Raw genomic sequence first — 25,050 nt, forward strand, 5'->3', positions numbered from 1 at the left:
ATACGGTAACCCAAACCGCTAAGCTACCGCTTAAAGAAAGATAAACTATATAACTTAAGAAAAGAAAAGTTTCCTAGTATACTTTTCTAAATTTAATCGTTACGTAAAGGAAACAGGCTGGAATAACTCCGCACTAATTAATAGCCTTATTAAATCTCTAAGCCCTAAACTAAAAACCTCCCTAATTGGTATAGACCTACCAGGAGCCCTTAACGCCTGCGTAAACGTTATTAATAAACGATATAATAATATACTATACCTAACACCGAAACCCACTCCTTAATATAATATAATAACCCTATAAATGTCCACTAAGTTATTATCCCAGCCTAAGCACCCTAACGCTATAGATATTAATACTAGGACCCTAGGATACGCCCTACTAGGGTCCTCTAAATAAGAATAACGCACTAAGCTAGGCCTCTGCTTTAAATATAGAAGTAGCTCCCACCTCTCTAATAACTACTCCGCCCCCTTCCGAAAAGATCTATAAACAGTTAACGCTAGCAGCCGTTTACCGTACTAATCTTCTAGCTACTAACCCTGATCTTTATCTAGCTCTAACTCCGCATCTAGTAAGCACTACTTAAGAGGGCGAAGTTATAACCAACGTTCTATAGGAACCCCTTCCCGCTCGCTACTAAAAGGCACGTCTTAGAGTTAAGTCGCTCTCTAAAACGGCTCTGCCTTAGGATCTTATTAAATACTTTAGATATCACGAACTCTAACTCTTAGGATCATAGCATAACCGTTAACTATTATCTTTAGCAGAACGGTTAATAGGCTAATGCTTAAGTCCTAATTAATATAGGAGCTAGTGGCATAGGATTTATTAATAAGATCTTCGCGTAAGATAATGGTTTTACCTTAACCCCCCTTAACCAGCATATTAATATATTTGGATTTAATGGCAAACGCACGGTCTTAGGCCGAATTACTTACGTAGTATACCTAAGACTTTAATACCTGAACCACAAAGAACTAATTAAGCTCTTTGTTACTATATTAGGTCACCCAGTAATCCTTAGATAACCCTAGATAAAGCTATATAAGGTGACCATTAATTAGGACAACCTTAAGCTTTTATTTACCGCCTCCCATTATAAGTAGAAGTGCCTTATAACGCACCATCCTAACCCTAAACTAAAATTTAGGAATTCTACTAAATTCCACTAACGTAAGATTTCCACTAATATTTACTCTATACCTAAGGAATCTACCAGATTCCCCTAGTATAAGAATTTCACCGAATTTTACTAATATCCACTAAGGATCTGAAAACTCCACTAAATTCTATAAGCTATTACTAAGCACTATACCGCCCCAAGCTAAGCAGAAGCTTAAGCTTAATACGCGAAAATACTAGAAGGACTAGTATTCTACTATAAAAAGGATTCTTAAAGAACCCGAACCTAAATTTAATACTAACTCTGTACCTAATACCAAACCTAAACCTAAATAAGAAACTATAGACAATCTAAGCGAGCTTAGCACCCTAAATATCCGTATAATTGGAGCTACTCTGTTAGTATAACTTGCTAAGAAACCTAAATATACGATCTTCACTATTACTATAGCTAATATTAAGAAGGCCTTAGCACTAAAGAAGCACACCAACCCTACTATAAAGGTACTAGTAGAGTACTATAACCGCCTAGAGGCATTCTTATAGAAGGAAGTCAATAAGCTACCGAAACACCAACCGTATAATTATAAGATTGTACTTAAAGACGGAAAGCAGCCTGGATTTGGACCCCTATATAGGATGTCCTAAAACAAACTCTAAGTGCTACGGAAGTATCTAGATAAGAACCTAAGCAAAGGATTTATTAGAGCAAGCTCGTTGCCTATAGCCGCACTAGTGATCTTTATTAAGAAACCCGGCGGCGGTCTACGCTTCTGCGTAGACTACCAAGCTTTTAACGCCGTTACCGTTAAGAACCGATATCCGATCCCGTTAATATAAGAAACACTAAACTAACTAAGTAAGGCTCACTACTATACGAAGCTTAATATTATCTCTGCATTTAACCGCCTCTATATAGTAAAGGGAGATAAATAGCTTACTACATTCCGTACTCGGTATAGATTATTTAAATATTTAGTAATACTATTCGGCCTCGTAAATGCCCCGAGCTTGTTCTAACATTACATAAATAATACCCTACATCCCTACCTGGACATCTTCTATATTGCTTATATCGACGACATCCTAATATACAGTAATAACCTAACCAAATATTGGAAACACGTTAACCTTATCCTATAAGCCCTATATAGAGCTAGTCTATAATTAAATATAGATAAATATAAGTTCTATAAAACGGAAGTCCTATACCTTAAACTCCTTATTTCTATAAACGGTATACAAATAGACCCAAAAAAAGTTAAAGCAATTATAAACTAGTAGGAACCTAAAAACGTTAAGGATGTAAGAGCCTTTATAAAATTTACCAATTTCTACCAACAGTTTATTAATAACTTCTCCGCCCTAGTTTTACCCCTTATTACTCTAACTTAAAAGGATAAAACCTTTATCTTTAATAAAGAATATAAAAAGGCCTTTACTTATCTAAAGGTTATATTCACTACTGCACCTATACTCTAATACTTTAACCTAGAGCGAATAAGTGTTATAAAAGCCAACTTATCCGATTATATTACTAAAGGCATTCTGTCTCAATATAACGAAGAAGGAGTATTACACCCCATAGCATACTTCTTAAAGCGACTAAGCCCTACTAAATATAATTACGAGATCTACGATAAAGAATTGCTAGCCATTATTAGATGCTTTAAGCAATGGTGACCCGAACTAGAAGGCGCCGGATTTCTAATTAAGGTCCTTAGCGACTATAAGAACTTATAGTACTTCACGACTATAAAATAGTTAAGTTATTACTAGGCTCGCTAGTTAGAATATCTATTACGCTTCCAATTCTTAATTATATACCGCCTAGGCGTCTAAGGTTAGAAGCCTAATGCCCTAACCCAATACTCGCAAGACGCGCTAGCCCTAGAAGAAGCGCGCTCTTACCAAAATTAGACCCTACTTCGCCCTAAACTATTCAACCCTCCTACTAAAGATCTTACGGTACACGTCCTTAAAATAACCGATTAATTAATTAAATAGATTATAGTTAATAAATACCCAAATGACGAGTTTATTTAAGAGACGCTTAAACTAATGCAAAATAGCATTAGACGCTCTAAAAAGATTTCTTTAAGTAAATATAAAGCCTATAGAAACCGCCTGTATTACTAGAACCGTCTAGTTATCCCTAATTATAATAAGCTTAAGCTTAAGCTCCTTAAACACGTATACGATCTACTAGTAGCCGGCTACCTAGGCTAAGGAAAAACCCTAAAACTACTCTAATAAGAATACTATTAGCCGAATATGCACAATATAATACAAAGGTACGTCTTTAGCTGCTATATCTGCTAATAAGCCAAAGCTTTATATAAGACATATAACGGCCTTCTAAAGCCACTGCCTGCTCCGGACCGAAGATAGAAGGATATCTTAATTAACTTTGTTATTAATCTCCCCGTAAATAAAGGCTGCATAAATATTATAGTAGTTATAGACCGACTATCCAAAATAAGACACTTAATCGCCTGCCCCGATATATCAACACCTACCGTTGCCTGGCTGTTCCTGGATTACGTATAGAAACTCTATAAACTCCCTAAAACGATTATCTCTAATAGAGGCAGCCAGGTTATCTCTATATTTTGGGAAGAACTAACTACCCAACTCCACATTAAAGCACTGTTGTCTATAGTATATCACTTAAAAACGGATGGTTAAACGGAATGTGTAAATGCTATAATAGAGTAGTATATTTAGATATATACGTCGTACTTATAAAATAACTAAATTAACTAGCTTGCATTCGCCGAGTTTATAGTAAATAATTCCGTTTTAGAAACTATAAAGGTCTCCCCGTTCCTAGCTAACTACGGCTAGCATCTATAAATGGGTTTTAAACCCTTTAGCAATATTCCTTACCCCGCTTATTAAGCCTTATAAGTTATAGAAGCAAATAAATTTATAAAAAAGATAGAGGAACTATAATAGTTTCTTACTAATGAAATAATATGGGCCCAATCTGTTTATAAAGCTGCAGCGAATAAGAAACAAACCCTAGCACCGGCCTACTAAATTAGTAACTTTATCTAGCTAGATATAAGAAATCTAAATACGAAACAACCTGCTAAGAAACTTAATTAGAAGAACACTGGCCCTTATAAGGTTGAGAAGGTCGTCTTCTCTTACTCCTACTAATTAAAGCTCCCTAATACGGTTAAAATCCACCCGTATTCTATACGTCAGTTCTCCATCCTACTACCCCTATATTAGACGCCCTGCCTAAATAGATATAGGACCCTCCCCCACTAGTTAAAGTGGATGGTAAGAACGAGTACTTTATTAAAAGAATTAATAATATTAAGTATAATAAACGGAAACGCCAATATATATATTTTATAAAATAGAGAGGCTTTACTAAGTCCTTATAGGAACCCGTTAACTCTATAGGACTTATATAAGCCGTAGAAGACTTTTATAAACTCTACCTAAAACTACTATAGCCCTATCTCGCAGAAGCTCGAGTTTAAAGGGGGGGTACTGTTATAGGACACCCTCGTAACACCTTATATACATCTACCTATTTCTACTAACTTAGCAATTAGAGACTAACCATAAAATGGCAATTTAACGGCAATCTAATAGCAATCTAACGGCAATCTACGGCATTCTGCTATATTCTGCCAAGTTCTACTAAATTCTACTAAGTTCTGCTAGGACCACGACCTGAACCCTATTCTGCCCTATATACGTATTAATTAAGTAACTAAGTTAATAATATATGCCCTTTCTTCCCATTTTCCTACCTTCTGTCACAGTACGTGCGGACTGTCAAGGTACGATGTACGAGGTGACTGTATATAATTGACAAACGATGTCGTGTGAGGATCTATGTAGGAGGTGAGGTGGTATATATACACGTCGCTCAGGGGTCAGGTCCGTGCTCATGCATACGCGTACACGAGCCATAACAACGCGTCAGGTCAGTGCCGTGACACCTTCTTTCCTTACGTAACGCCTTAACCTCATTATATAGTTTATATACATAGCTTAATAATATCTACTTCGTTATATATTATTACCACTTATACTTACTCTATGACACCGACTACCTATATCTAACTTCTCGTAAAATACAGCTATAATATCGCTATAATGTAGAGGCAGTAGAGAAGATAAAGAGCTTATAGCTCGTAGTATTTTAGTAATAATTAGCGTAGAGAAGTACATAAGGTATAGTAGTGAGACAAGATTACGGCAAAATTGCGATAATACTAACAAGTTTAACTAAATGCGACCGACTGCCTATATTAAATATTTATATAATATAGCTATAAGGTCGTTTTTTTAATATAATAGATAGAGAAGCTAAAAAGCTCCTACCTTATGGTATTTTTATAATAACCGGACTTATAAGAGGGCGAGATACGGTAGTAAAAAAGGTAATTTTGGTTTATTTTAACGCTCTGTTACTACTAAAGCTGGGCCTATAACCTCTTAGATTGTTAGGGAGAAATGCCTCTTGGTGTAATATAATTGGTTTAGGACTTAACAGGACCAAGGTATAGTAATTTAATTGGTTCAGGAGTCCACAAGTGTGGCACTAGATCCTTGGCGTCAGGCCGTGGCGGGATTTCTCCCCGGGGGTCCGCTTTCGGCAGAATACGCTACAGTCGCTTGTAAAACCGGCTTCACCCTCCAGCACACCCCACCCAAGCATCAACACCCTTGCCCCTCGCTATACCAGATATAGTTAAGCGCGATTAAGGTCCTTATCGGAAGGCTTTGAGCTTATTCCACTTTAGTTATTTGCGAATGATACAGTATATTATCCCTTTGTGTGGCAAGATTTCTAGGACTTTTCGTATATGCACGCCTCATAAGCCAATCTAGAGGCTCTATACCGTATAGAGCTTGGTGTTGGAGCCTCGAGTCAGTACGGTTGCTTGACAGCAAGGGTGCTGGCGCCTCATTAACGCTTGGATATTGTGGTGAACAGCAGCGACATGGCCAGGAAGCTCAAACCGTTCAACCACTTATAGCACTTAGTACACCTCATTTAACATATACAGCATGTCCTCCCTTACTCGGGCCCCGTCGGGTTCTTCGAATGCTGCGCAGCCCCCACCTAGTGGGGGCCTACGCCCTCAACACAAAAACACCCTCAATACAAAATAATTCGTAACTTTATATATATTAGGCCAATTGCCACCAAACCAGGCTAGAATTGAAGCTATTCGCGTGGCGAATCTATTGGAAGGGCCCCTTCTATCTGATCTTCTTCTGGTGTTGCACTTCGGGGCCGTTTTGCCACGGCGTACGCTTTCATCTTAGCCACGCGTTTCTTTCCTACTTGGGTTATTAGGCCCATAGCTTTACGTATAAAGCCCCTCGTACATACAGGAAGGGCCTTAGGCCTATAGTTATGCACCTAAAACACGCGCGATAGAGGGCGGTGATTGCCCTTAAAGATATATACGGGTTGGAGTTTCTTCTGGGTGAACTTTATAAGCGCAGGAAGAACCTCTGTATAGAACTTTTACTCAGCCCTTTTTCTCTAGAGTTTTAGCTTAGCTACGAGAGCTAAAGCTTCTTCCTGTTAAGCGTTATCTTGGCGTTGTTTCTTTATACGCCGAGCGTCCTTAGCGTATACAGGCCCTCCAGCTAGGAGGATCTTCCGGCTGCCCAATTTACGGCTATTATACGCAGCCTGCGCAGCCTGCGTCTTCAATAGCTCTCCTTTAAATAAGGCGCCAGCATAGGCTTATACACGGGCGCCCTTAAGAGTCGTCTTAATTGCTTTAAACGAATAATAAGGCAACTTAGGCCAAGCCTCGTTATCCATAAAGTCATCCAAAAGAGCATTAGATTGGCGCTTTAACGTATAAACAGTTAACAGAGTATGCCAATCTTGACCGCCAGGTAATGGAGGTATAGGCCCTCTACCTACTACAGCCATACGTCGGTTAAAATCCTATATATCTTAGGGGACCTAATATATATTATCCGTTCTAAGGCTAAATTGCCCCGTAGAAGGGCCTCTAAGGGTCTCTAAGGCCCTCTCTAGGGGTCCATCTAGGATAGAAGGGTTAACGTACAGGTGCTCAGCTTCCTTATATACTTGCACTTCTTAGCGCCATAGCCATATAAGAACTACCTTAGGTTTAAATAGAACTATTCCAGTCTTCTACCAGGCGCCTATAATAGTACGCTAGGTAAAGGTCTTATAACGGATCTAGCCTATAGCTGCTAGGAACTCGGTTTTTATAAATTCCCTTCCGGTATACTAAGCTGCCGTATCAAGAGCCTAGCTATAATAATATTTAAGCGGCTAAAAACAACCTACATCTAATAGCTGCAGAAAATGCGTTATATAAGGGGGTAACCCATATAGGTATATTCCATGGCCTTAAGCGTATATTACAACTTTATACGTATTATAAGAGCCATAACCGTCTATTAAGAGAAGCCGATTTCTGCCTTAGATTAAGCCCTTAGTTTAGTAATAAAAATGGCGTATATAATTAAGGGCCAATTTATTATTACTATAACCAGTTTCCAATCTAGCTACTAAATAGCCAGCTAGCAAGTCCGTAAACCATTCCTCTATTAAATTCTGGCTAGAAATAATTATTATTAGAGTAATATAATCACTAATTAAGCGTATAGTTTCCACTAGAGTTACAAGCTCTTAACTATTTAAATAAGGAATAAATACCTCTCGTCCTTTCTTCGTCCAAACTAATTAATTCTTTACAATACTAAGACATACGCCGCACTTATTAAAGTTCCAGAAATTAGCTGGTATAATTCCATATTCTTAGCAATAGACTAAGAAGTTATTAAACCATCCTTTAATATAGGCAGGCTCCTATACCTTTTTCCAGGCAGTCTCTATAGGCTTAGCCTTCGTACGCTTATATAAGGACTTATCCAGATAACGTTGTGGCCAGTGTATTCCAACCTGTGGAGGAAGTTCGTCGTTATTATATAGGGTAGTATAATTTTGGGCCAAAATTAAATTGGCCGCATTACGCACCATTTCCTTTCGAATTCCAAATCCAATACTATCCATATGGTTAAGAAATTGCTTTAAGGCAAGCTCCTCTACATTATCTAAGCGCCTATTAGGTGCACGACGCGTAGACTTGCTGTTATAGCCTCAATAGGCCCTCCAGAGCTTATTGTAGTTGCATTTCCAATCGTCTAAAACTTGCTTTAAATTGGGCTTGTGCGGCAGGGCCTTAAGCTCCTTCACAATTTCTACGATCCTCTGAGCTTCAATGGTATATGCATTAACCTTCCGTTTCGTCATTTTGGGTGCGCAGGAAGGTTGTGGCTGTAAAAATACGTGTAGGATTGTATATATAGGATTAATTTTGTATTGAGGGTGTTTTTGTGTTGAGGGTGTAGGCCCCCACTAGGTGGGGGCTGCGCAGCATTCGAAGAACCCGACGGGGCCCGAGTATAACCTTAAGCTGGTCCTTTACCGGCTTATTTTTATTAATGTTAAGAACGTGTACAAAGCGGATAGGTGGCAGTAATTCGGGGGGACTCTAATGGAGAATTTTCCTATATAATTGCAGCTGGTTGATGGAGGAAAGGCAGAAACCTACAGTCATGACGTCATATATCACGACTTTTTGCCCAACTTCCTCAAAAAAAATTATATAGGTAATGGCCTTCTGCAGTATTTCATCGGCATCGCAATATTGACGCGTTTTGGTGAGGCTTGCTAATAAAATCACGCTAGCTAGGGTGCCTGCAGCATGCTAACCCAGGCAAGAGCGCCCAAAGCGCCCAATACGAAAAGTCACTTCTGCCACACGAAGGGATGGTATTGCTGCAGCGCCAAGTACAGAGCCAAGTACAGGGCTTACTTCTACTGTAGGTGGTCCGTGCGCAACACCAAATTCAGAGCTTTGCAGATAATATAGATTAATTTGATCATCAATTAAATCAGCCACTATGCCTTCTAATCGTGCCTTTCTTAATCCTAATATCGTCCAACCTACCAAATACGTCGTTCCTCCAACTCGTGTAGCAAAAGAACTCCCTCCGGAGCCTTGGCAGCTGCCCAAATTCGAGCCCTTTGTCAGGGCTTCATATTCCTCATCACGGCTCTAAGATCCTAACGATCTAATTGGCTGGAGCTTATCGATAAGCATAGGACACGAATCAACGTTGCAAGGGATAGCCCCGATACGTGATCGCCTTAATATTTTAGACTTCTTATTACATCAATCATTTAAGTCAAAGAAACAATTATCGTTTGCCTGTAAGAAGCTTCCGATGCACAAAGAAAAGGCTGTGTTAATTGAATATCGAAGCGCTGGCCCAGAGCCGGCATTAATGTAAACACTAGACGTCCGAGGATACCAACCCTAAATTCCCTCTTTCCCACTGATCTAAAGCTACGCGCGAAGGAGACGTAAAGGGATGATCTAGACCTAAGACCCGTTCCCTCAGCCGCACACATTCTTTCATTAACGCGATGACCTCCTTATCCCAATCCTGACGTTTCCATGTAAACGCAAGGTTGTTCATGCAAGTCAGCGTAGAAGGATGCTCCGCGCCAAGTACCCTCTTATTCGTCTCCACCACTTGCACCTCCAGCTCCTCGGCCTCTTTCCACCGGCTTTGACGCTAGGTTAAGCATGCTGGCCAGCGTGTCTGGATGCTCCGCATCAAGCACTCCCTTACGAGTCTCTATCACTTGTACCTCCAGCTCCTCGGCCTCCTTCCACCGGCCCTGATTCCTGTACGTCGACGCCAGGTTGTTTATGCTGGTTAGCGTATCTGGATGCTCCGCGCCAAGTACCCTTTTACGAGTCTCCATTACTTGCACCTCTAGCTCCTCGGCCTCCTTCCGCCGGCCTTGATTCCAAAATGTTGACGCTAGGTTAGCAATGCTAGTGAACGTAGAAGGATGCTCCGCGCCAAGCACCCTCTTATTCGTCTCTACCACTTGCACATCCAGCTCCCCCGCCCCCTCCGACCGGCCTTGATTCCAAAACGTTAACGCCAGGTCGTTTATGCTGGTTAGCGTGGAAGGATGCTCCACGCTAGGTTAGTCATGCTGACCAACGTGTCTGGATGCTCCGCGCTAAGTACCCTCTTACAAGTCTCCACTACTTGCACGTCCAGCTCCTCGGCCTCCTTCCACCGGCCCTGATTCCTGTACGTCGACGCTAGGTTGACTATGCTGGCCAGCATGTCTGGGTGCTCCGCGTCTAGTACCCTCTTTTGCGTCTCTACCACTTGGGAAATTGGTTTTTCTGCTTCGCCATACCTCCCGTCGCTGTGGAGGCACATGCCAAACTTCCAAAGCAATCCTCCTTTATCTCTAATTTCGTCTTCAATAAGACAGGATTCGAGGACGTAGCGCGCGTGAGGCAAGTACGCTCTCCATATGCTCCTATTTTTGTAGTCGTTATTTGGGAACACCTCATTTAATCTTCCAACCGCCTTGGTAGCCCACTCTGCTAGCCTTCCCTCCATTCTCAACCAGTTCCGTGTGGCGAGATGTACCAGTCGATGGAGATCGAGAGATTGATCCACCGACCGCTGGCTGACGAACGAATACGCGCTTAGCGTCCCAATCGCATCTATCTCCTTCTTCCGAGACGCAGCCGGCGGAAGAAGCGACTGCGGAATATCTCGTGGTCTATACATGATGTGAACGGCAAAAAGTCGGCCGCCAGGGGATCACGCCGCCGGATTTGCTCAAATGAGACCAGCCACGTCGTCGCCACCGGATTCTTAGTATCCCGATATCTCCCTTCGTCTTCAAATTCTTCACTAGGGAGTTCAATAACATTCTGCTCTTGATCCTCTAGGAGCAACAGATAATTTGCGAGCGTTGTTCCGTTTTCATTAATATACGCAGCTGCCTGTACGATTGCTAGCGGTAGAAAAGTAAGCTTTTGGAGTAGCTTGATAATATCCTCGTGATTCTGCAGCAGCCCTTGGTCGATCAAGGATTTGCTCAGCACCTGCATGGCTACCTCTTCATCCATCTCTAAGACTTTGATCACATTTTGCTGTGCGAGCCTGACGGCGACCTTCCTGCTGCGGGTCGTGAACACAACACGTCCTTGGCTGCTCCTTGGAAGGTAATCGATTAAACCGGGTGATTGGCTTCCGTATCTAGCGTTTTGGATCCACATGTCCATGTCATCAGCATTATCGAATATCAATAACCACCGGCCTGCACTCTCCTGACTTAGGTGACATTGCACCAGCTTCTTTATGTCAGCTTGTTCTTCATCTAGGCCAGATATCCCCAGTTGCTGCCCAACCTCCAGGTACGCTTGCAGTAGACTTCCGGAGTTTGTGGCTGGTATCCAGAAGATCGAGCATTTTGGGTATTTTTCTCTTATTCGGTAGGCCAATTCAAGCACAACCTATGTTTTGCCCACACCTCCAAGGCCGGTAATTGCGACCTTTGCGGGGAGGTCTTCAGCGGAACATATCTTTTCGAGTGTATGGAGCTGAGCGCTGCGGCCAACGAATCGCTGATTTCTTGCAAAAGGAACCGTCCAGCAAGCCTTATGGTCTGGATGCGCATTAGCAAGGGCAAGGTTATAGGGTAGAGCTCCGTACTTGACTGAAGCCGTATAGCGCGGATATTATATTCCTATATAAGGTAAGCTTCGAGCAAACGATACCTCGAGTAACATGGTTCTTACGTGCACAACAGCGGCAAAGCTAGTGTCAGTTCCATCTACTTGACGTTAGCTTGGGAACAGCGGCTAATATTGCTACGCGAAGTTTTCGATATACACACTTTGCTTCTGTCTTAGATTTAAAACACAATCTCGCACCTGGAATCTCTGCGTTTGGTGGCTGAGATAACTCTCCGTTGCTGACTCAATAGTGCCCTGCTCCTTATACTCAGCCAAACCAAGTCCCTGAAGTCCTTGTTCAACGTTAAAGCGGAAGTAACGCTTCTCATCGTAGTGTTGACGCCACTTGGCAATGAACTTTCCTTCTGTGCTCTCCGTATCAGTTGCGAAATCGACCAGCGTCCTCGAGAGGAACTTTAGCATGTTATCCTCAATCGCCTTTATCCCAGGCTTTCCTGTCCCAATAGAAATAAAGCATTTCACCAAGGGTTTTAGATCTCCTGTTTCTGAGCACCAGATATTTGACGCCTCTCCTTCGACCTAGTCTACGGGATTATTTGCGCCTAGCGCACCGTCCACGAACTGGCGTGCCCCGATAGAGACAGGGTCGAAGAATCCAGTAGCCGCCGAAGTCGCAAGGACAGCGTCACGGATGGTGGCAGGGATATTGAGCTCGTCAGGCAATCCACAACTTCGGAGGCGCGTAATACCGGCGGTTTCTTTGGCAGTCGTGCATACGAAGCTAAATGTGCGTGAGCGGTCTGTATAGTGCGATTAGAGAAGCACTTACACTCTGCACCCGCGCGGGCCCCCGTCATTGAAGAGGTCTGTCTTAGAGGCATCGTGGTGAGCTATCGCCTGCTCGATCGCATTCCTTAGCAGATTTGAATCGAACCGTGCCTTGGTTCTGCCCTTCAAGCTAATCGGGAACCGACTCGATTTCGCTTTGAAGATGGCCTTCATGAACTCGCTATATGCCGAAATGCATTCATCCACGTCCATCACTAGCCGGCCTAGCATGATAGCTATAAGCCTATTCATGTCAGTTAAGCTAGCGGAGAAGCGTGCCATCCGTACCCTCCTGTGCTGGTCCCGCCGATGGGGTCAAAGATCTCGCATGGCTTCACGGGAAGATGGTTGACTGCTCGACGTTCGTAATTCAGCCGCGTCATAAGGCCTTTCAAGATATAGAGCGTCGAAAGCCCTCGGGCACTGCCGCCATCGAGGGACAGCAAGCAGAGCCCAGTCTTATCGACGGGGTTTGGCTCCCCGCCCTGCTTCTGCGCCAGCGTTTGTTCCATCGTTGTGGCCGCCGTCTAGGTGGAGATGGTTCCTTTGGGAGTGGTAGAAGGGGTGAGCGAGCGTTGGAGGAGTAGAAGGCTGGGTCCATGGTGGCTGATAACTGAGGTTGCAAGAGTGGTGGATTGCAGTAGGCTCTGTACTTAGCGCTGCATAATGTGCCATTTATAAGTAACTACAGCCTGTACGACACACCTAAGTCCGCTACGTCTACAGCTAAATTAGTATGTAGAGCTAGCAGGGGGGTGTAGTACATGGCCAGGGCTTGAGCCACAGCCCACCTCGAATTCGGAGCTCTGAGCTCGATTTTGAAGCTATTCTGAACTCCTCTCCTTCACCAAAAGTGGTGATATCTGTTCTAGATCGTGGTGTTGTAAGGCTTCTTTCTCTTATCAATATAAGCTCCGAACGCGGGTGTATGCTCGTTTACTGGCGCCGGCTATAAGAAGGATTTTAATAAAGGCGTACTGCCAGTCACCTATATTTGGAGCCATATTAAGAAAGACAACGGGGTAGAACACTAAGATCTGGAGGTGATGTTACAATTTGGTATGGGAGAGGAGTTCAGAAAAGCTTCAAAATCGAGCTCAGAGCTCCGAACTCGAGGTGGACCGTGGCTCGAGCCCTGACCACGTACCACACCCCTTCATGCTGGCTCTACATACTAATTTAGCTGCAGACGTAGCGGAATTAGGTGTGTACTGCGCGCGCGCACACGGGGGGGGACGCCAGAGCTCGCACAGGATGTACGGAGTATATAATAGAATAAACTCCAACCCGTCCTATGAGGATCTTGATCGCGCTTAACTATATCCGGTAAAGCGAGGGGCAAGGGTGTCGATGCTTAGGTGGGGCGAAAACTAGAAGTGTGCGTGCATTTTCGCGGAGGTGCTGAGTAAGGCAAAGGTTAATATATCAACCGCCGAGTGCAGGCCGCGGTGGCTGCTTAGCAAATTAGAACCATGCGCATCATACATCCAGAATTCTTTACTTCCACTACTATTCTTACTACCTGTAATACCACCTATAATACCACCTACCTACTCCTAAGTTAATTAAGCGGATCGTGTAGTAATCTATGGGGTAGTACTTAAACTAATTTTGCTGCTATCGCCTCTGCTTAAGGTCTGCGCACTGCCTCTGCGGCTACTCCCGCGGCCACGGCCACACCCGCGGTTAGTGTATTTCGCTTAAATGCTGAGGGCTCGCGATGAGCCCTGCCCTTTAGCGAACTAGTTAATATTATTAAGGGTAAGGTTTGCGCAATTATATAGCTTTAACGGAGGTGAGTTGAGAGCTAGGTAGATGTAGGGAAAAGGATGCAAATATGAGATATTAATTTAGGTATGGGCGCGTGACAGTTGCGCAGATTCATATAAGTTAAACACACGTGATTTTCTAACCTGGAGAGGAAGAATCTAAGCCTGTTTAGTGGGGTGGGGGTGCGGGCAGTAATTAGGGGTGTGTAACTAGTAGTGGTCTATAAAAATTAGAAGTGTTGCATCAAGCAATAATGGTATTAAACTGCTCAGACCATTCGCATCATATCCTTCGGATCACATCGAATCCAGACAGTGATTACTTCCCACACAATCATCTCTTGAACCAAACTCCTATTATTCTTTCCAAAATGAGTAAACCCACACTCAGCTCTGTACCTCACTCCGATTTGGATTCCAACACTCATGACCCAATCCCTACGCTCTCCCAAATCGTACACGCCCGCCACTCGACCCNCATGTTCCTACCAACCCCAGTCCCACGTTCTCTGCTAGACTCCTCCCTCGCCCTGGCCCAACTCGCTCCTTCGAATTCCAACATCCAGCCCTGGCGCTTATTCCTCGCCTCCGGCGCTGCGCGCAACCGCATCGCAGCAGCCCTCCGCGCTGCCGCCACCAGCGGCGCGCCAAACATCCCACCGCTGCCTGAATCCTTCAGCCACTTTCGCTCGGAGCTCGGCAGGGAAGTCTACGGGCACGGCATGGGTATCGCAAAGGACGACAAGGAAGGGCGCGCGGCGGCCGTGCTACGAAACTTCGAGTTCTTCGGCGCGCCGCTCGTGGGGGTAGTGTGCATGCATCGGGATCTCGGGATAGTAGACTCGTTGGGCGTGGGTCTGTGGCTGGAGACTCTGTTGCTGTCGCTGACGGAACGGGGGCTGGGGACTTGTGTGGAAGTTAGTGTGGCGGGGTATCCGGAGGTGCTGAGGAAAGAGGTGGGCATTCCGGACGAGTTGACGGTGCTGTGCGGGCTGGCGATTGGGTACCAGGATCCGGAATTTAGGGCGAATACGCTGCATATTGGGCGACAGCCGGTGGAGGAGAGTGTCGTGTTTCTTGAAGACTGAGATTGGAGGCTGGCACCAAAGACATTATTCTCATTAGTCCATTGAGCAAGATCTAAGCGGGTAGGGAAAGCGGAGTTTGGCGTGGTTATTCCATAGCGGGTGGGCGACTGGATGAATAGATGTGTTTAGGCTTTCGCCTTAACAGTAATGATGGAAATAATGTATTAATAATGAAGAAAACTACAAAAAGTCATCCTTGACCACCGAAATTTCCTATAAAAACAACTAGAATCGCGCAGTACGCTGCAGAAGCTGCGAATAGCTCATGCCGAGCTGCTCTTGTAAGTAAAGACATTGCGGCGGAGAACAGCAGGGTAAAGATGATTAGAACTCCTATGGCATCGAAGGTGGACCTGGGGGTATCGAAGCTGGCTAGGCGATACATTGTGGTGACCGGGAGCACTAGAAGGACAAAGATAATGACTGTGATGAGCACACCGACGAGAGTATCAATGCGTGAGGAAGAGTAGAAGTTGATGTACTTGTTTGTGGTCTTTTTGCGGAGTTCCGGTGTACGGAAATATTTCTGTACCCAGTTTGTAAGCAAGGCTTCTAGTGGTAATGTAGTGTGTAGCTTTTAGAGGAATTGAGCTAATCATTTACCTGGAGGGGTGGTTCATTGGTGCGGAAGATCCACTAGACAATGTGAGAAATCACCGTCGACAAAGCTCGTGTGACCAGCATCATACCTGAAGAAAGCGACTGTCAAAATGCTGAAGCATTGACTCAACAAATCCATCAAAGCTGGCCCACTCCCTACCGTTCCGTAGGCTCACGGTGTCTTCTTTGCTGCGGATGGAGTCCATTTCGGCATCCATGAGAGGTTTGGTATTGTGGTGGTATCTCCTTAAGCTGCGGTAATTACGGTCAGAGGGACGCTGAAATGACTCAAGCTCCCGGGCTTTGATTAGGATCTCGTCTATCCCACCATCAGTATTGCGAACAGGTTAGCTGAGGCTAGCTGTGTACCATATTCCATTAATTTGGCTTTGATCTCCGCCAATATTTGCCTTCTATTTCGGCTATCACCTTCTCCCTCAGCTTTTTGGACGTCAATCTCTCTAGATCGTAAGCGGTTGTCTCCTTCATCATCCCAATCGACGTCATCCAGTTCTTTCTCTAAGCACGTGATCTCGTCCTGCAGGTCCAGTAGTAGCCTACTATGCAGGTAGCTAAAGCTCCGGTAAAGCGAAAAATTCGCTTCACTAGATTGAAAGGCTGCAAGGCGTGGAAATCCATTCGGGCAGTTTTCTACTATATGGGCTGAGTTGACTTCTCCGACAGAGTTCGGAGTCCACCTTACATATGCGCGTATTCGTTTCCGTAACATTTTCGGGCTCGGGCTCTGATTTAAAGGAACCAGTTATACGTCTCAGTAACTTCGAGCCTTTTTCTATAAGGATATTAGGTCAAATTGCTCGAATAATCGCGGGAGCAGGCGAAAGCGCTTACGAGGCTCTGGAGGAGCTTCAATCGCTGAAGAATTAGCATCAGATGTGGTATTGGAAGAGCTGCCATCGTCTGGGATCTCTATGATCGCATCGCCTAATACAGTCTCGCCAGAAATATCGGTGTTCGTTGGGGATGTTGGCGATTGTGGGTTAGGGCAGGGCTTCTCTTCAATGAAGGTCTCGCCGGTCATAGCGCGAGAAGGGGCCATAATCGCGTCCAGCGCTTGAGGGATGGCAAGTAAAAGGCTTAGAAGACGAGCGAAGTTCGCATTAATACATTAATACCTTTGGCAAAATGCCCCGTCGTGCAAGGTTCAGCTGTCATGGTTTCTAGTCTAATGCATGCACAGGGTGTCGGTGTCCCCTCTGTGTGCCGCGCGCAACAATTTCGGTAATCACACCATCCAGCGTAGATACTATTTGCCAAAAAGAGCAGTGCACCCGAAAGAGCGGCAAAGCCTTCAATTTTTTAAGCTTAATTGTAAGAGTTAAACTTGAAATTCTCTAGTGCATACGAAGCGAAATTGCTGTATGTGACACCGAAGGTCGGATACCCTGTACTGCATGCAATATCTGACCGCTCGAAAAACGCCCGAATCAATGAAATATGGCTGCCTAGGTGTGGGGCACAAGTGCTCAGCCACGCCGCCTCTCCAATTTCAAGTATTTCTCACGCACATATGCACCATCACTATACAAACACTCTTGCGAGTCTTTCAGTTGGTATTCCCAGTACTGCTTCGAAGGGTTTACTTGGCAGCTTGAGATGATGAAGGTGCCTTTTGTCTTTGCACCATTCGCAATGACGGTCATATGGACAGTGTCCCCCTTGGAGAACCTGCGATTTTGCTTTAAAGAGTCAGCCTGGTTCCAAAATGTGTTACTCAATAATAATAATGGGCCCACAGGCCCACGACTCACATCGGGGGCGTCAGGGTCAAGTTCAACGTCCGACTTCTCGTCTGGGATAGCTGCCTCGGGGACTGCGAGAGCCTATGGGCAAAAGTCATTCGTCAGCCACCTGTGGCGCCTGGTGACGCCTCACTACTTACAGAAAGCGTTTCACCGGCGTGGGCTTGGGCGTCCTGTTCCAGAGTCGACATTATGCGTGCCTGTGATATATCTCCTGAGGTTGGTAAGGGGCGCTAAGCTACTGAGGCTTTGGATCGTGTTTTCTTTGGACAGCCTTGTGGAGGTTCTTCGCATTTAAATACAGGGCGACTTATTGGAGGCCTCCTGGCTGTGTCGCCGTTGCCTTAGGATTTTTCTCGATTGCAAATCGCGGCTGATGACTGCACAGCCCGAGGTGCTGACCGGCAGCACCCGTGCTTACCGGCAGCACCCGTGCTTTGCTTGCCGCCCGCTCTCCTGCATCAGGGCACCGCAATCCATGTCACTGGTGCCGTGCGAGGGGTGTGAGGGGTGCCTAGAATTTCCTCGCATGGAGCCACGGCAATCTCTATGGAGTTGGCCCCCTTGAAAACGTGTTAAGCTGAGCGGTTGGCTTGGCAGAATTACCCTCCGGGTGCTGCTCTGTTGTGGCTGCCCCTCAGCCTTGTTCATTGGGGCCGAATCCTAATTGGGGGCCGTATTGGGGCATCATGGCATCCGCTTCAGCTCTCAAAACCTCGACGAACAGCTTTACCTCCGCACCCCTCGTAGCTGCACAATGGACGCAACTACGATAGAGGCTACGGAGCCCTATCCACTCGGCAACAGGGTGATTCACGCTAACATCCAATCCATCGAGCCTGAAGAGTCCAGCGACAGCCGCGAGAACGCAACAACGTCGCCAAACAATATGTCCGAAGAAGAGGAAAAAGCCATGCAGACAAGATCATCCGAGATGCAACTTTGGTGGGATGAGGCTATTGCTAGGAATATGAACCTCCCCGACGGTTATCAGAATGTCGCGGTTCTGATAATCAAGTGGAGCGAGGAGCTGGACGAATTGAAAACAGCCGTAGAAGTAAGCTAGCCTTTCTAGTGGCTTTGTCTAATAGCTAACAGAATGGAAGGTGGCAGAGCTTGACGCCCTATTCAGAGAGTGCTTCAATTACACCACCAAGATCGTCGAGCTTAATGTATCGAAGAAGCCGCAACATCAGCTCAATCGTCACCTCAGTACCTTTGTGGAGGAGCACGATGGTCCTCACAATCTTATGATTGTGTATTACACTGGCCACGGCATATATCGTGAGAAGGAGAAATACTTGCAGCTTACCGCGTAAATCCTGCTCCACAATCCCTCGTTTGTGGCAGAACTGACTTGCGTCGCTAGAACTACGAACTCCACAAAGAAAGGCCTCAACATTGCAGCGCAAGCAAACTGGAATACCGCGGAGGAAGCTCTTCGCGCTAACGATGTTGACGGCGATGTCCTGACCATCTTAGACACCTGCTTCTCCAGCAACATTGCCAAATCAGGCATGGAAGATACGCGGACATATGAGCTTCTTAGTGCATGTGGTCTGGATGGTACAACAGCATCTCCTGGAGAATACTCCTTCACTCGAGCTCTCATCGACTCCCTCAAGCAGCTCTTAATTGAGTTCCAAGACAGATCTTTTACAACATTCCATCTGAATCAAAAGATACTCTTGCATCCCGCAAGACGCGACACAGCATCTCAGCTCTGGTACCGCCTAAAACACCACGAGAGACATATCCGCCTTTCGCCTCTGAAACCCAGTTCCAATCGTTCACAGCCATATCTTGCCCACCCTCCCGGCAGCTATCTCACACTACGCTTCGCCTTACGCGACGAGTCCCTTAATCAAGAGCAAATCGAATGTTTAACAAAACACCTCTCGATGGCCTTCAACAATAAAGCTCTAGTGGCCGTTAGACGTATCGATTGGATGGGAATCAGAAAGCCGGCACGAACGGGCCATTTCAGGCGCGCTGCGCTGGCTCTTCATGCTTTCGCGCAGTGGAAGAAGTTTGCAAGACGGAAACGGAACGAACGTATACAACAGCATCCTACCCCAGAACCCGACCCGCCGTTGCCTACGCCATCTCTTAAACGGGCATGGGACACGGCGTGTGATGAATCAAACGGATGTCCGCAACCGAAAAGGAAGCAGCTAGAAAATTCCAAGCTGCAGCAAAATCGTGATCAGGAGACTATTCCTTTGACGCCTCCTACCTAGCGACCTCGTGTTTTGAGATTGTCGATAGGGCTTTCCATATCTTTTACATTTGTTTTGGTAGATACCCGTAGTACCTTGCTGCACACACTTCTCGTATTATTTTGTTGTTGATTACTCATGTATACTATACTATTATGGCGTATGTTTCATGGGCATAATAGGAGTTTGTTCGGCAGTAGGGAAAGACTGAGATCAATCAGCGCATATGTGTATGTATATTGTATTCTTGATTAATTTCAGCATTGCATTGTCTATCATGGACCGAGATGAAAGCTAAAACATTTTCAATTAAACTCGGCCACCTTGAACATTTTCTCATACTTGGAAAACATTATTTTAGTCTATTTGTCTCGTACCCCTAATTTCCAGCCGAAGGCTGATTATATGTTATCATTCACATCCTTGGAGAGTTTCTTACACACGAAGACTGTATCTGGTTACTTATCCATGATCTCTCTGTATTTCTGCATATCTTAATTCTCCTGGTATTCCGCTGTACGTCCTTTCAAATTCGCGTTTAGTTCTTCAAACCCTTGAAGTTCCCCCTGGCAACCTTGACCTGCGATATATACGATCCCAGTCCATCTCTGCCGCTCGAAACTTCCGGGCTTCCTGTAATCGGTTGCGAAGAAGCCTGAGACCAGGGATGCTCACTGGGTTTGCTGCCAGGTAATCGTTGCCTTGTTCACAGTTCTAGTATTCTCGGTTTCCATCCCTAACGGCCGGACTACGGGGGAAACTCTTAAATTCTTTAGTATAAGCACCTTCAATCTACAGACATCCATTCCGTTAGCTTGATGCCGGATTTCGGAAGGCGAGGAGATAATCACATCGCGCCAAACTGTCTCCAAACCCGTTGACGATGCCTCACCCCAACTTCCTCAGTGACGCTGGACAAGTCATCCTCATGATCCAGGTAGCGTCGGATTCATGGTTGCTGGTGGGAAACCGATATGGCGACCACGATGCGCCATACCTACATCCTAGTCCAAGTTCGACGCGGCGAAGCGATGACGGGAACCGCGATACACGCAGTCCGCACAGTAACGTTTTTAACCGTGATGCCGTCCATCCAGACAACGAGGAGGACGAGAAGGACGAGGATAGAGACGAGAACGCAAGCGAAAGTAATCCCGATGTTACCGGCGGCCATAAACGACCTGATAGAGGCGATATGCACCTCCGCCTACGGACGCGTCAGCGGTAGTCGAAGTTGGATGAACGGCGCTTACTCGCGTACAAGAACAAATTGGGCATGAAGTGGGACGACGTATTTCGTTGCTTCCCGGGTCGCACGTCGAGCGCAGTGCAGGTGCGCTGGTACATGCTGCAGAGACCTGAGTCGTCATGACGTGCCAAGCTTCTCAATATGCTCATCCTATCCTTTTCACATGTGGATGGTTACAACGACCTTGTATCGAGTTGGGTGATATAGTTTGTTGGTTTCGGGGGACTGTTTAGATCACTTCTAGCATGGTTCCCGTTTTAGTCTGGCTGGAGTTAATGAGGCTGTATGTCATCTAGTCACTGGGATCATATGGCGAGCAAGAATATTTGCAAATGGTGTGGTTGGGAGTGTGCTCCATGGGTGTGGCTGTAAAGCAAGTTAAAGAATTTGACGGTTGAGGACGACCACCAACTGGGAAACATTCTAATCACTTAAAACGTTCAGCACTTTCTCTTGTTCAAAGGGCGGGAAGCGGGATGGTTCAAAGCCTTATTTTAAAAATTGCATGAGTGCAGCCAATTACACAAGAAAGACTTCGCCACAACTAATCAGGAAACAATTCGAGGGATGGCACAACCCGTGCTACAAAAACAAACATTTGAACAACGCGAGAGTAAGGCTAAATTACATGTAATAGATTTTCAAGGAACTACGGCATCTTCAAACGTGAAGCGGTGGTAGAGGCTGAAGTCTTTAACGGCGTGCAATTCATTTGGCACTTTTGCCGTAAAATCATGCGGAATGATGCATGAAACGAGCATAACCATGAACCTCAACCTTTTTATAAATAGGAAATCTATTCATTCTTTTTTAAACCAAGTATTCCACCAAAATGAAGGCATTTCCCAGATAACCCGTATTCTACACCACCATCTCAGCAATCCGGTGGAATAATATGGTCATCTATAATTGTGGTTCGGCTCCAGTCTTCGAGGTTTGAAAAATAGTACTGAGCGATGTCATCTCGATTGGGTGGGAGGTGGAAACTCTCGCGGTTAAATCGGCCACATGCGCAATATGATTTCATCATTTTATCGTGCATGAGAGGCATTGATGCTGGTACGTGATGTTGAAGACTCCGGGACACACTATCCAGATCAAAGTAGGCTGAGTACCATGACTTATCCTGGTCTTGTCGGCGGTATGTCAAGAGTTCGGTTTGAACGGCAGCCCAAATGTGACCGAGGATATTGTTGAGTCCAAATACTCTGTACTCTTCACTATGCTGACATCTTCTCGAGTAGCCAAGATCTATATCGTCGAAGTACAGTTCCTCAAGGTCCTCCCATTCTAGACTAGTGGGGTTAAAACTTCCCCGATTTTTGACCTCATCAGACAAAAGTGGAGCGATACCTTCTCTGAGATTGAGCTTCCTTGGATCCTCGCCCTCTTGAAGGATGTTGATGATCATCTCCCAGCCTCTTTCTGCTTCGGGGGACCACCCGACCTGGAAAGCAGATAATTTGGTGGCCAGCTGTTCCGGTGACATTTCTTCATGGGAGCAGGCGACCTCGTCACTCGTATCTAATAGCAGGGGAATGGACACGGCTATGGCCAAACTCAGGTTTGGAGGTCCGCTTTCCACATAACGTTCCACAGCCATTAAACTAAGCAAACAACATACCATACCGAAAAGGTCCTCGTCTCTTGTCCGATATTGTCCTAAGAAGAAGGCTGTGATGACAAGAGCATGAAATGGCGTCAGTTGAAGCTTTTCGCCGCAAAAAAAACAACGTTTCATATACAACCCACTCATGAGCTCTACTGAAAAGTGCAGGTTGATACTTTGGATGCAATGGCAGACCGCTTGAATTGACGTGTGGCAGAATTTGTGTCTCCACTCAAATGGAACAGTTAATTTCCCAAGAGACACTAGGGTCCGATAGCAGTCAGAATCGGCGTCCCATCGACCACATATATCAATTTCGTCACCGGCGAATTTTCGATCCAGCTTGAAAGCATCATCGACAGCTCCTGGAGGAGTAGAGGAGTGATTCCTCAAGATGGTAATGAAGAGATTGTCGAGTAAGGTATGCCCAAGACCATTGGTAAGTATACCTTTGTCGCGAGCTTCCCTGTCCAAACAGGTGCCCAAAAGTGCGAAAACTTGACAGCATGATCGCGATCCATCGAGGTAAGTTATTGCTAAGTGGAAAGGATAGAGGGAGGAAATGTCCGATTTCTCCTTCGTCCATTGCTGGAGTAATTCATCCACGAGGATCGGGTTGCGGCCCATGATGGCGAAGCCTAAAGCTTCCTCAAAGAGCACTCCTGGGGAATGTTCTACAGCTTTGGCGACCGTTCCAATGGCGATGGGCAGATCCTCTGCTTTGAGGTCGCTGAAATCGTTCGTTGCAAAATTATCACGGAGCCGCTGCTCGAAGGGCGGCTCATGCCAGTCAGCAGGCCATTCTTTGAAGTGTTCTGGATTTTCGTCGGCGGAGGAGTCTGGGGACTGTGGTGGAGGAGAGGAGACAACTTCATATTCACTCTGAAGCACATGTATGCTCCAACGACAAAGTTGAGTGGGGTTCGGGATATTCGAAGAATGTGTTCGATGATGGTTCCAGTTCCCGGGAGAGTTGACTGAAGAGTGAAAAATATCAGCCGGAGAATTCGCGTTTGTGTTAGGAGACGGGCCATCGAGTGACAAAATATTACGTCCGAAATCCAGGTTATCGGCAGTCCAAGCACGAGGTCCACGGCCCCAATGCTTTGCTGTTTTGAAGCCGAAATACCAGTATTGGTACAGCCACTTCGAGAGCGTCCTGCGGTCCACATCAGCACACAGAGAGCCCAGTGAGCATCGAAGTCCTTACTTCGTTTCGCTCATGTCTAAATTTTTGAGAAGTTTATCGTAATTTCCGCCAAGAAATAGATGTGCTCTTTGAATGGATGTTGTATTTCTTAATTCCTTGGAGAATGCAGACGGCGGTGAAGCATGTCCGCCTGGAGAATGCATTGAGACATCACTTGGCGTAGACACAGACTGTCCAAATGGTGATACGTGGTCGAAAGCGCGGCGAGCCTGAGGCAAGGCCCCATAGGGCAAGTTCCAATTAAGAAAGCTACATCTGTTAAGCGGTGACCTTCTATATATGCTAAATTCACTAACATTCTTCTGCCTGTAAGATTTCTCGACCCACATATGTTAATTAGAAAGGCCGGTGTCTCCGGGGCAGCGAGAGTCATCTTTACCCGTGTCGCCTTCTTCGCCTGCCGACGGAGTTGACGGTCATCCACGGGCCTTCCTTTGTAGGATACTGTCGTTGATTTGCCTAATTGGGCTCGGCTTTGGCAGTATTCATTGATTTTCTGCTTCTTGGAGGCCGTAATATTCCTCTTCCAGTCCCAACCCTTGAATCGATACTTGTATTGCGACTCACTGTGCCAGAAGTTGTTAGTAGAGCATTCTAAGTATGACCTCCGTGGAAGCAGTAACTCACTTGGCATCAAAAAAATAGGGCGCCTGTTTCATTGTATTCATAACTTTAGCTAGACTGAGCTTTTCTGTCATATACAGACGCTCAAGGTCAGGCTTCAGGCTGTCCCATCTTTCGGCCAATGAGGGCTGAGATGCTGGTCTAGGATACATGTTTTTTTGGAAGTGGAATGTGATGGTGTTAAGGGGAGGAGAAGACAAGAAATTTAAGAGTGGGAGCGACGAGGCCCTGAAGAAAAGAAGGACCAGGCCAACCGTTCCTGAAATAAATCCCGGTGGGGACCGCCAAGCCCTACAAAAGGAGAATCGCCAATGAACGTCGACGGAAGCGCCACACTCTGTAAGTTGTAATACATTTTTGCCTTGTTGCCTTCTCTCGAATCTCTAGCTGCGCGGACTGAGGCACAGGT

General features: G+C 45.5%; 9 protein-coding genes across 9 annotated transcripts; 2 read left to right on the top strand and 7 right to left on the bottom strand.

Annotated features, from left to right (window-relative positions):
* Positions 1–7,592: 7,592 nt before the first annotated feature.
* K441DRAFT_538719 (uncharacterized protein) lies at positions 7,593–7,784 on the bottom strand (the record flags this gene model as incomplete). Its single annotated transcript, XM_067642534.1, has 1 exon — positions 7,593–7,784. A coding segment is annotated over one exon (192 nt), but the record flags the coding sequence as incomplete, so codon positions are not given.
* Positions 7,785–7,964: 180 nt separating this feature from the next.
* K441DRAFT_539119 (uncharacterized protein) lies at positions 7,965–8,216 on the bottom strand (the record flags this gene model as incomplete). The annotated part of the gene is made up of 1 exon (XM_067642546.1): positions 7,965–8,216. A coding segment is annotated over one exon (252 nt), but the record flags the coding sequence as incomplete, so codon positions are not given.
* Positions 8,217–9,454: 1,238 nt separating this feature from the next.
* Positions 9,455–9,998, bottom strand: K441DRAFT_537981 (uncharacterized protein; the record flags this gene model as incomplete). The annotated part of the gene is made up of 2 exons (XM_067642509.1): positions 9,455–9,703; positions 9,816–9,998. Coding segments are annotated over 2 exons (432 nt in total), but the record flags the coding sequence as incomplete, so codon positions are not given.
* A 137-nt stretch (positions 9,999–10,135) lies between these two features.
* On the bottom strand, positions 10,136–12,563 carry K441DRAFT_673582 (uncharacterized protein; the record flags this gene model as incomplete). Its single annotated transcript, XM_067650662.1, has 8 exons — positions 10,136–10,741; positions 10,831–11,432; positions 11,517–11,651; positions 11,699–11,732; positions 11,785–11,819; positions 11,883–12,176; positions 12,294–12,482; positions 12,512–12,563. 8 exons carry the CDS (start codon positions 12,561–12,563, stop codon positions 10,136–10,138), a joined length of 1,947 nt encoding a protein of 648 aa, XP_067508728.1.
* A 2,087-nt stretch (positions 12,564–14,650) lies between these two features.
* On the top strand, positions 14,651–15,367 carry K441DRAFT_673583 (nitroreductase; the record flags this gene model as incomplete). Its single annotated transcript, XM_067650663.1, has 1 exon — positions 14,651–15,367. One exon carries the CDS (start codon positions 14,651–14,653, stop codon positions 15,365–15,367), a length of 717 nt encoding a protein of 238 aa, XP_067508729.1.
* A 95-nt stretch (positions 15,368–15,462) lies between these two features.
* Positions 15,463–17,027, bottom strand: K441DRAFT_729493 (uncharacterized protein; the record flags this gene model as incomplete). The annotated part of the gene is made up of 6 exons (XM_067654195.1): positions 15,463–15,893; positions 15,971–16,003; positions 16,057–16,286; positions 16,337–16,621; positions 16,671–16,760; positions 16,820–17,027. The coding sequence occupies 6 exons, from the start codon at positions 17,025–17,027 to the stop codon at positions 15,558–15,560; spliced, it is 1,182 nt and encodes a 393-aa protein (XP_067508730.1). The 3' UTR covers positions 15,463–15,557.
* Positions 17,028–17,256: 229 nt separating this feature from the next.
* On the bottom strand, positions 17,257–18,061 carry K441DRAFT_602344 (uncharacterized protein). Its single transcript, XM_067645264.1, has 3 exons — positions 17,871–18,061; positions 17,740–17,811; positions 17,257–17,667 (listed from the first exon to the last, which is right to left on the bottom strand). Exons 1-3 carry the CDS (start codon positions 17,919–17,921, stop codon positions 17,455–17,457), a joined length of 336 nt encoding a protein of 111 aa, XP_067508731.1. The 5' UTR covers positions 17,922–18,061; the 3' UTR covers positions 17,257–17,454.
* A 426-nt stretch (positions 18,062–18,487) lies between these two features.
* Positions 18,488–19,970, top strand: K441DRAFT_684232 (uncharacterized protein; the record flags this gene model as incomplete). The annotated part of the gene is made up of 3 exons (XM_067651759.1): positions 18,488–18,787; positions 18,837–19,045; positions 19,100–19,970. The coding sequence occupies 3 exons, from the start codon at positions 18,488–18,490 to the stop codon at positions 19,968–19,970; spliced, it is 1,380 nt and encodes a 459-aa protein (XP_067508732.1).
* Positions 19,971–21,662: 1,692 nt separating this feature from the next.
* Positions 21,663–24,851, bottom strand: K441DRAFT_602349 (uncharacterized protein). Its single transcript, XM_067645265.1, has 4 exons — positions 24,645–24,851; positions 24,314–24,583; positions 24,018–24,266; positions 21,663–23,966 (listed from the first exon to the last, which is right to left on the bottom strand). The coding sequence occupies exons 1-4, from the start codon at positions 24,791–24,793 to the stop codon at positions 22,073–22,075; spliced, it is 2,562 nt and encodes an 853-aa protein (XP_067508733.1). The 5' UTR covers positions 24,794–24,851; the 3' UTR covers positions 21,663–22,072.
* Positions 24,852–25,050: the final 199 nt, after the last annotated feature.

This window comes from Cenococcum geophilum, assembly GCF_001692895.1.
Source record: "Cenococcum geophilum 1.58 unplaced genomic scaffold K441scaffold_4, whole genome shotgun sequence".
NCBI classification, from domain to species: domain Eukaryota; kingdom Fungi; phylum Ascomycota; class Dothideomycetes; order Gloniales; family Gloniaceae; genus Cenococcum; species Cenococcum geophilum.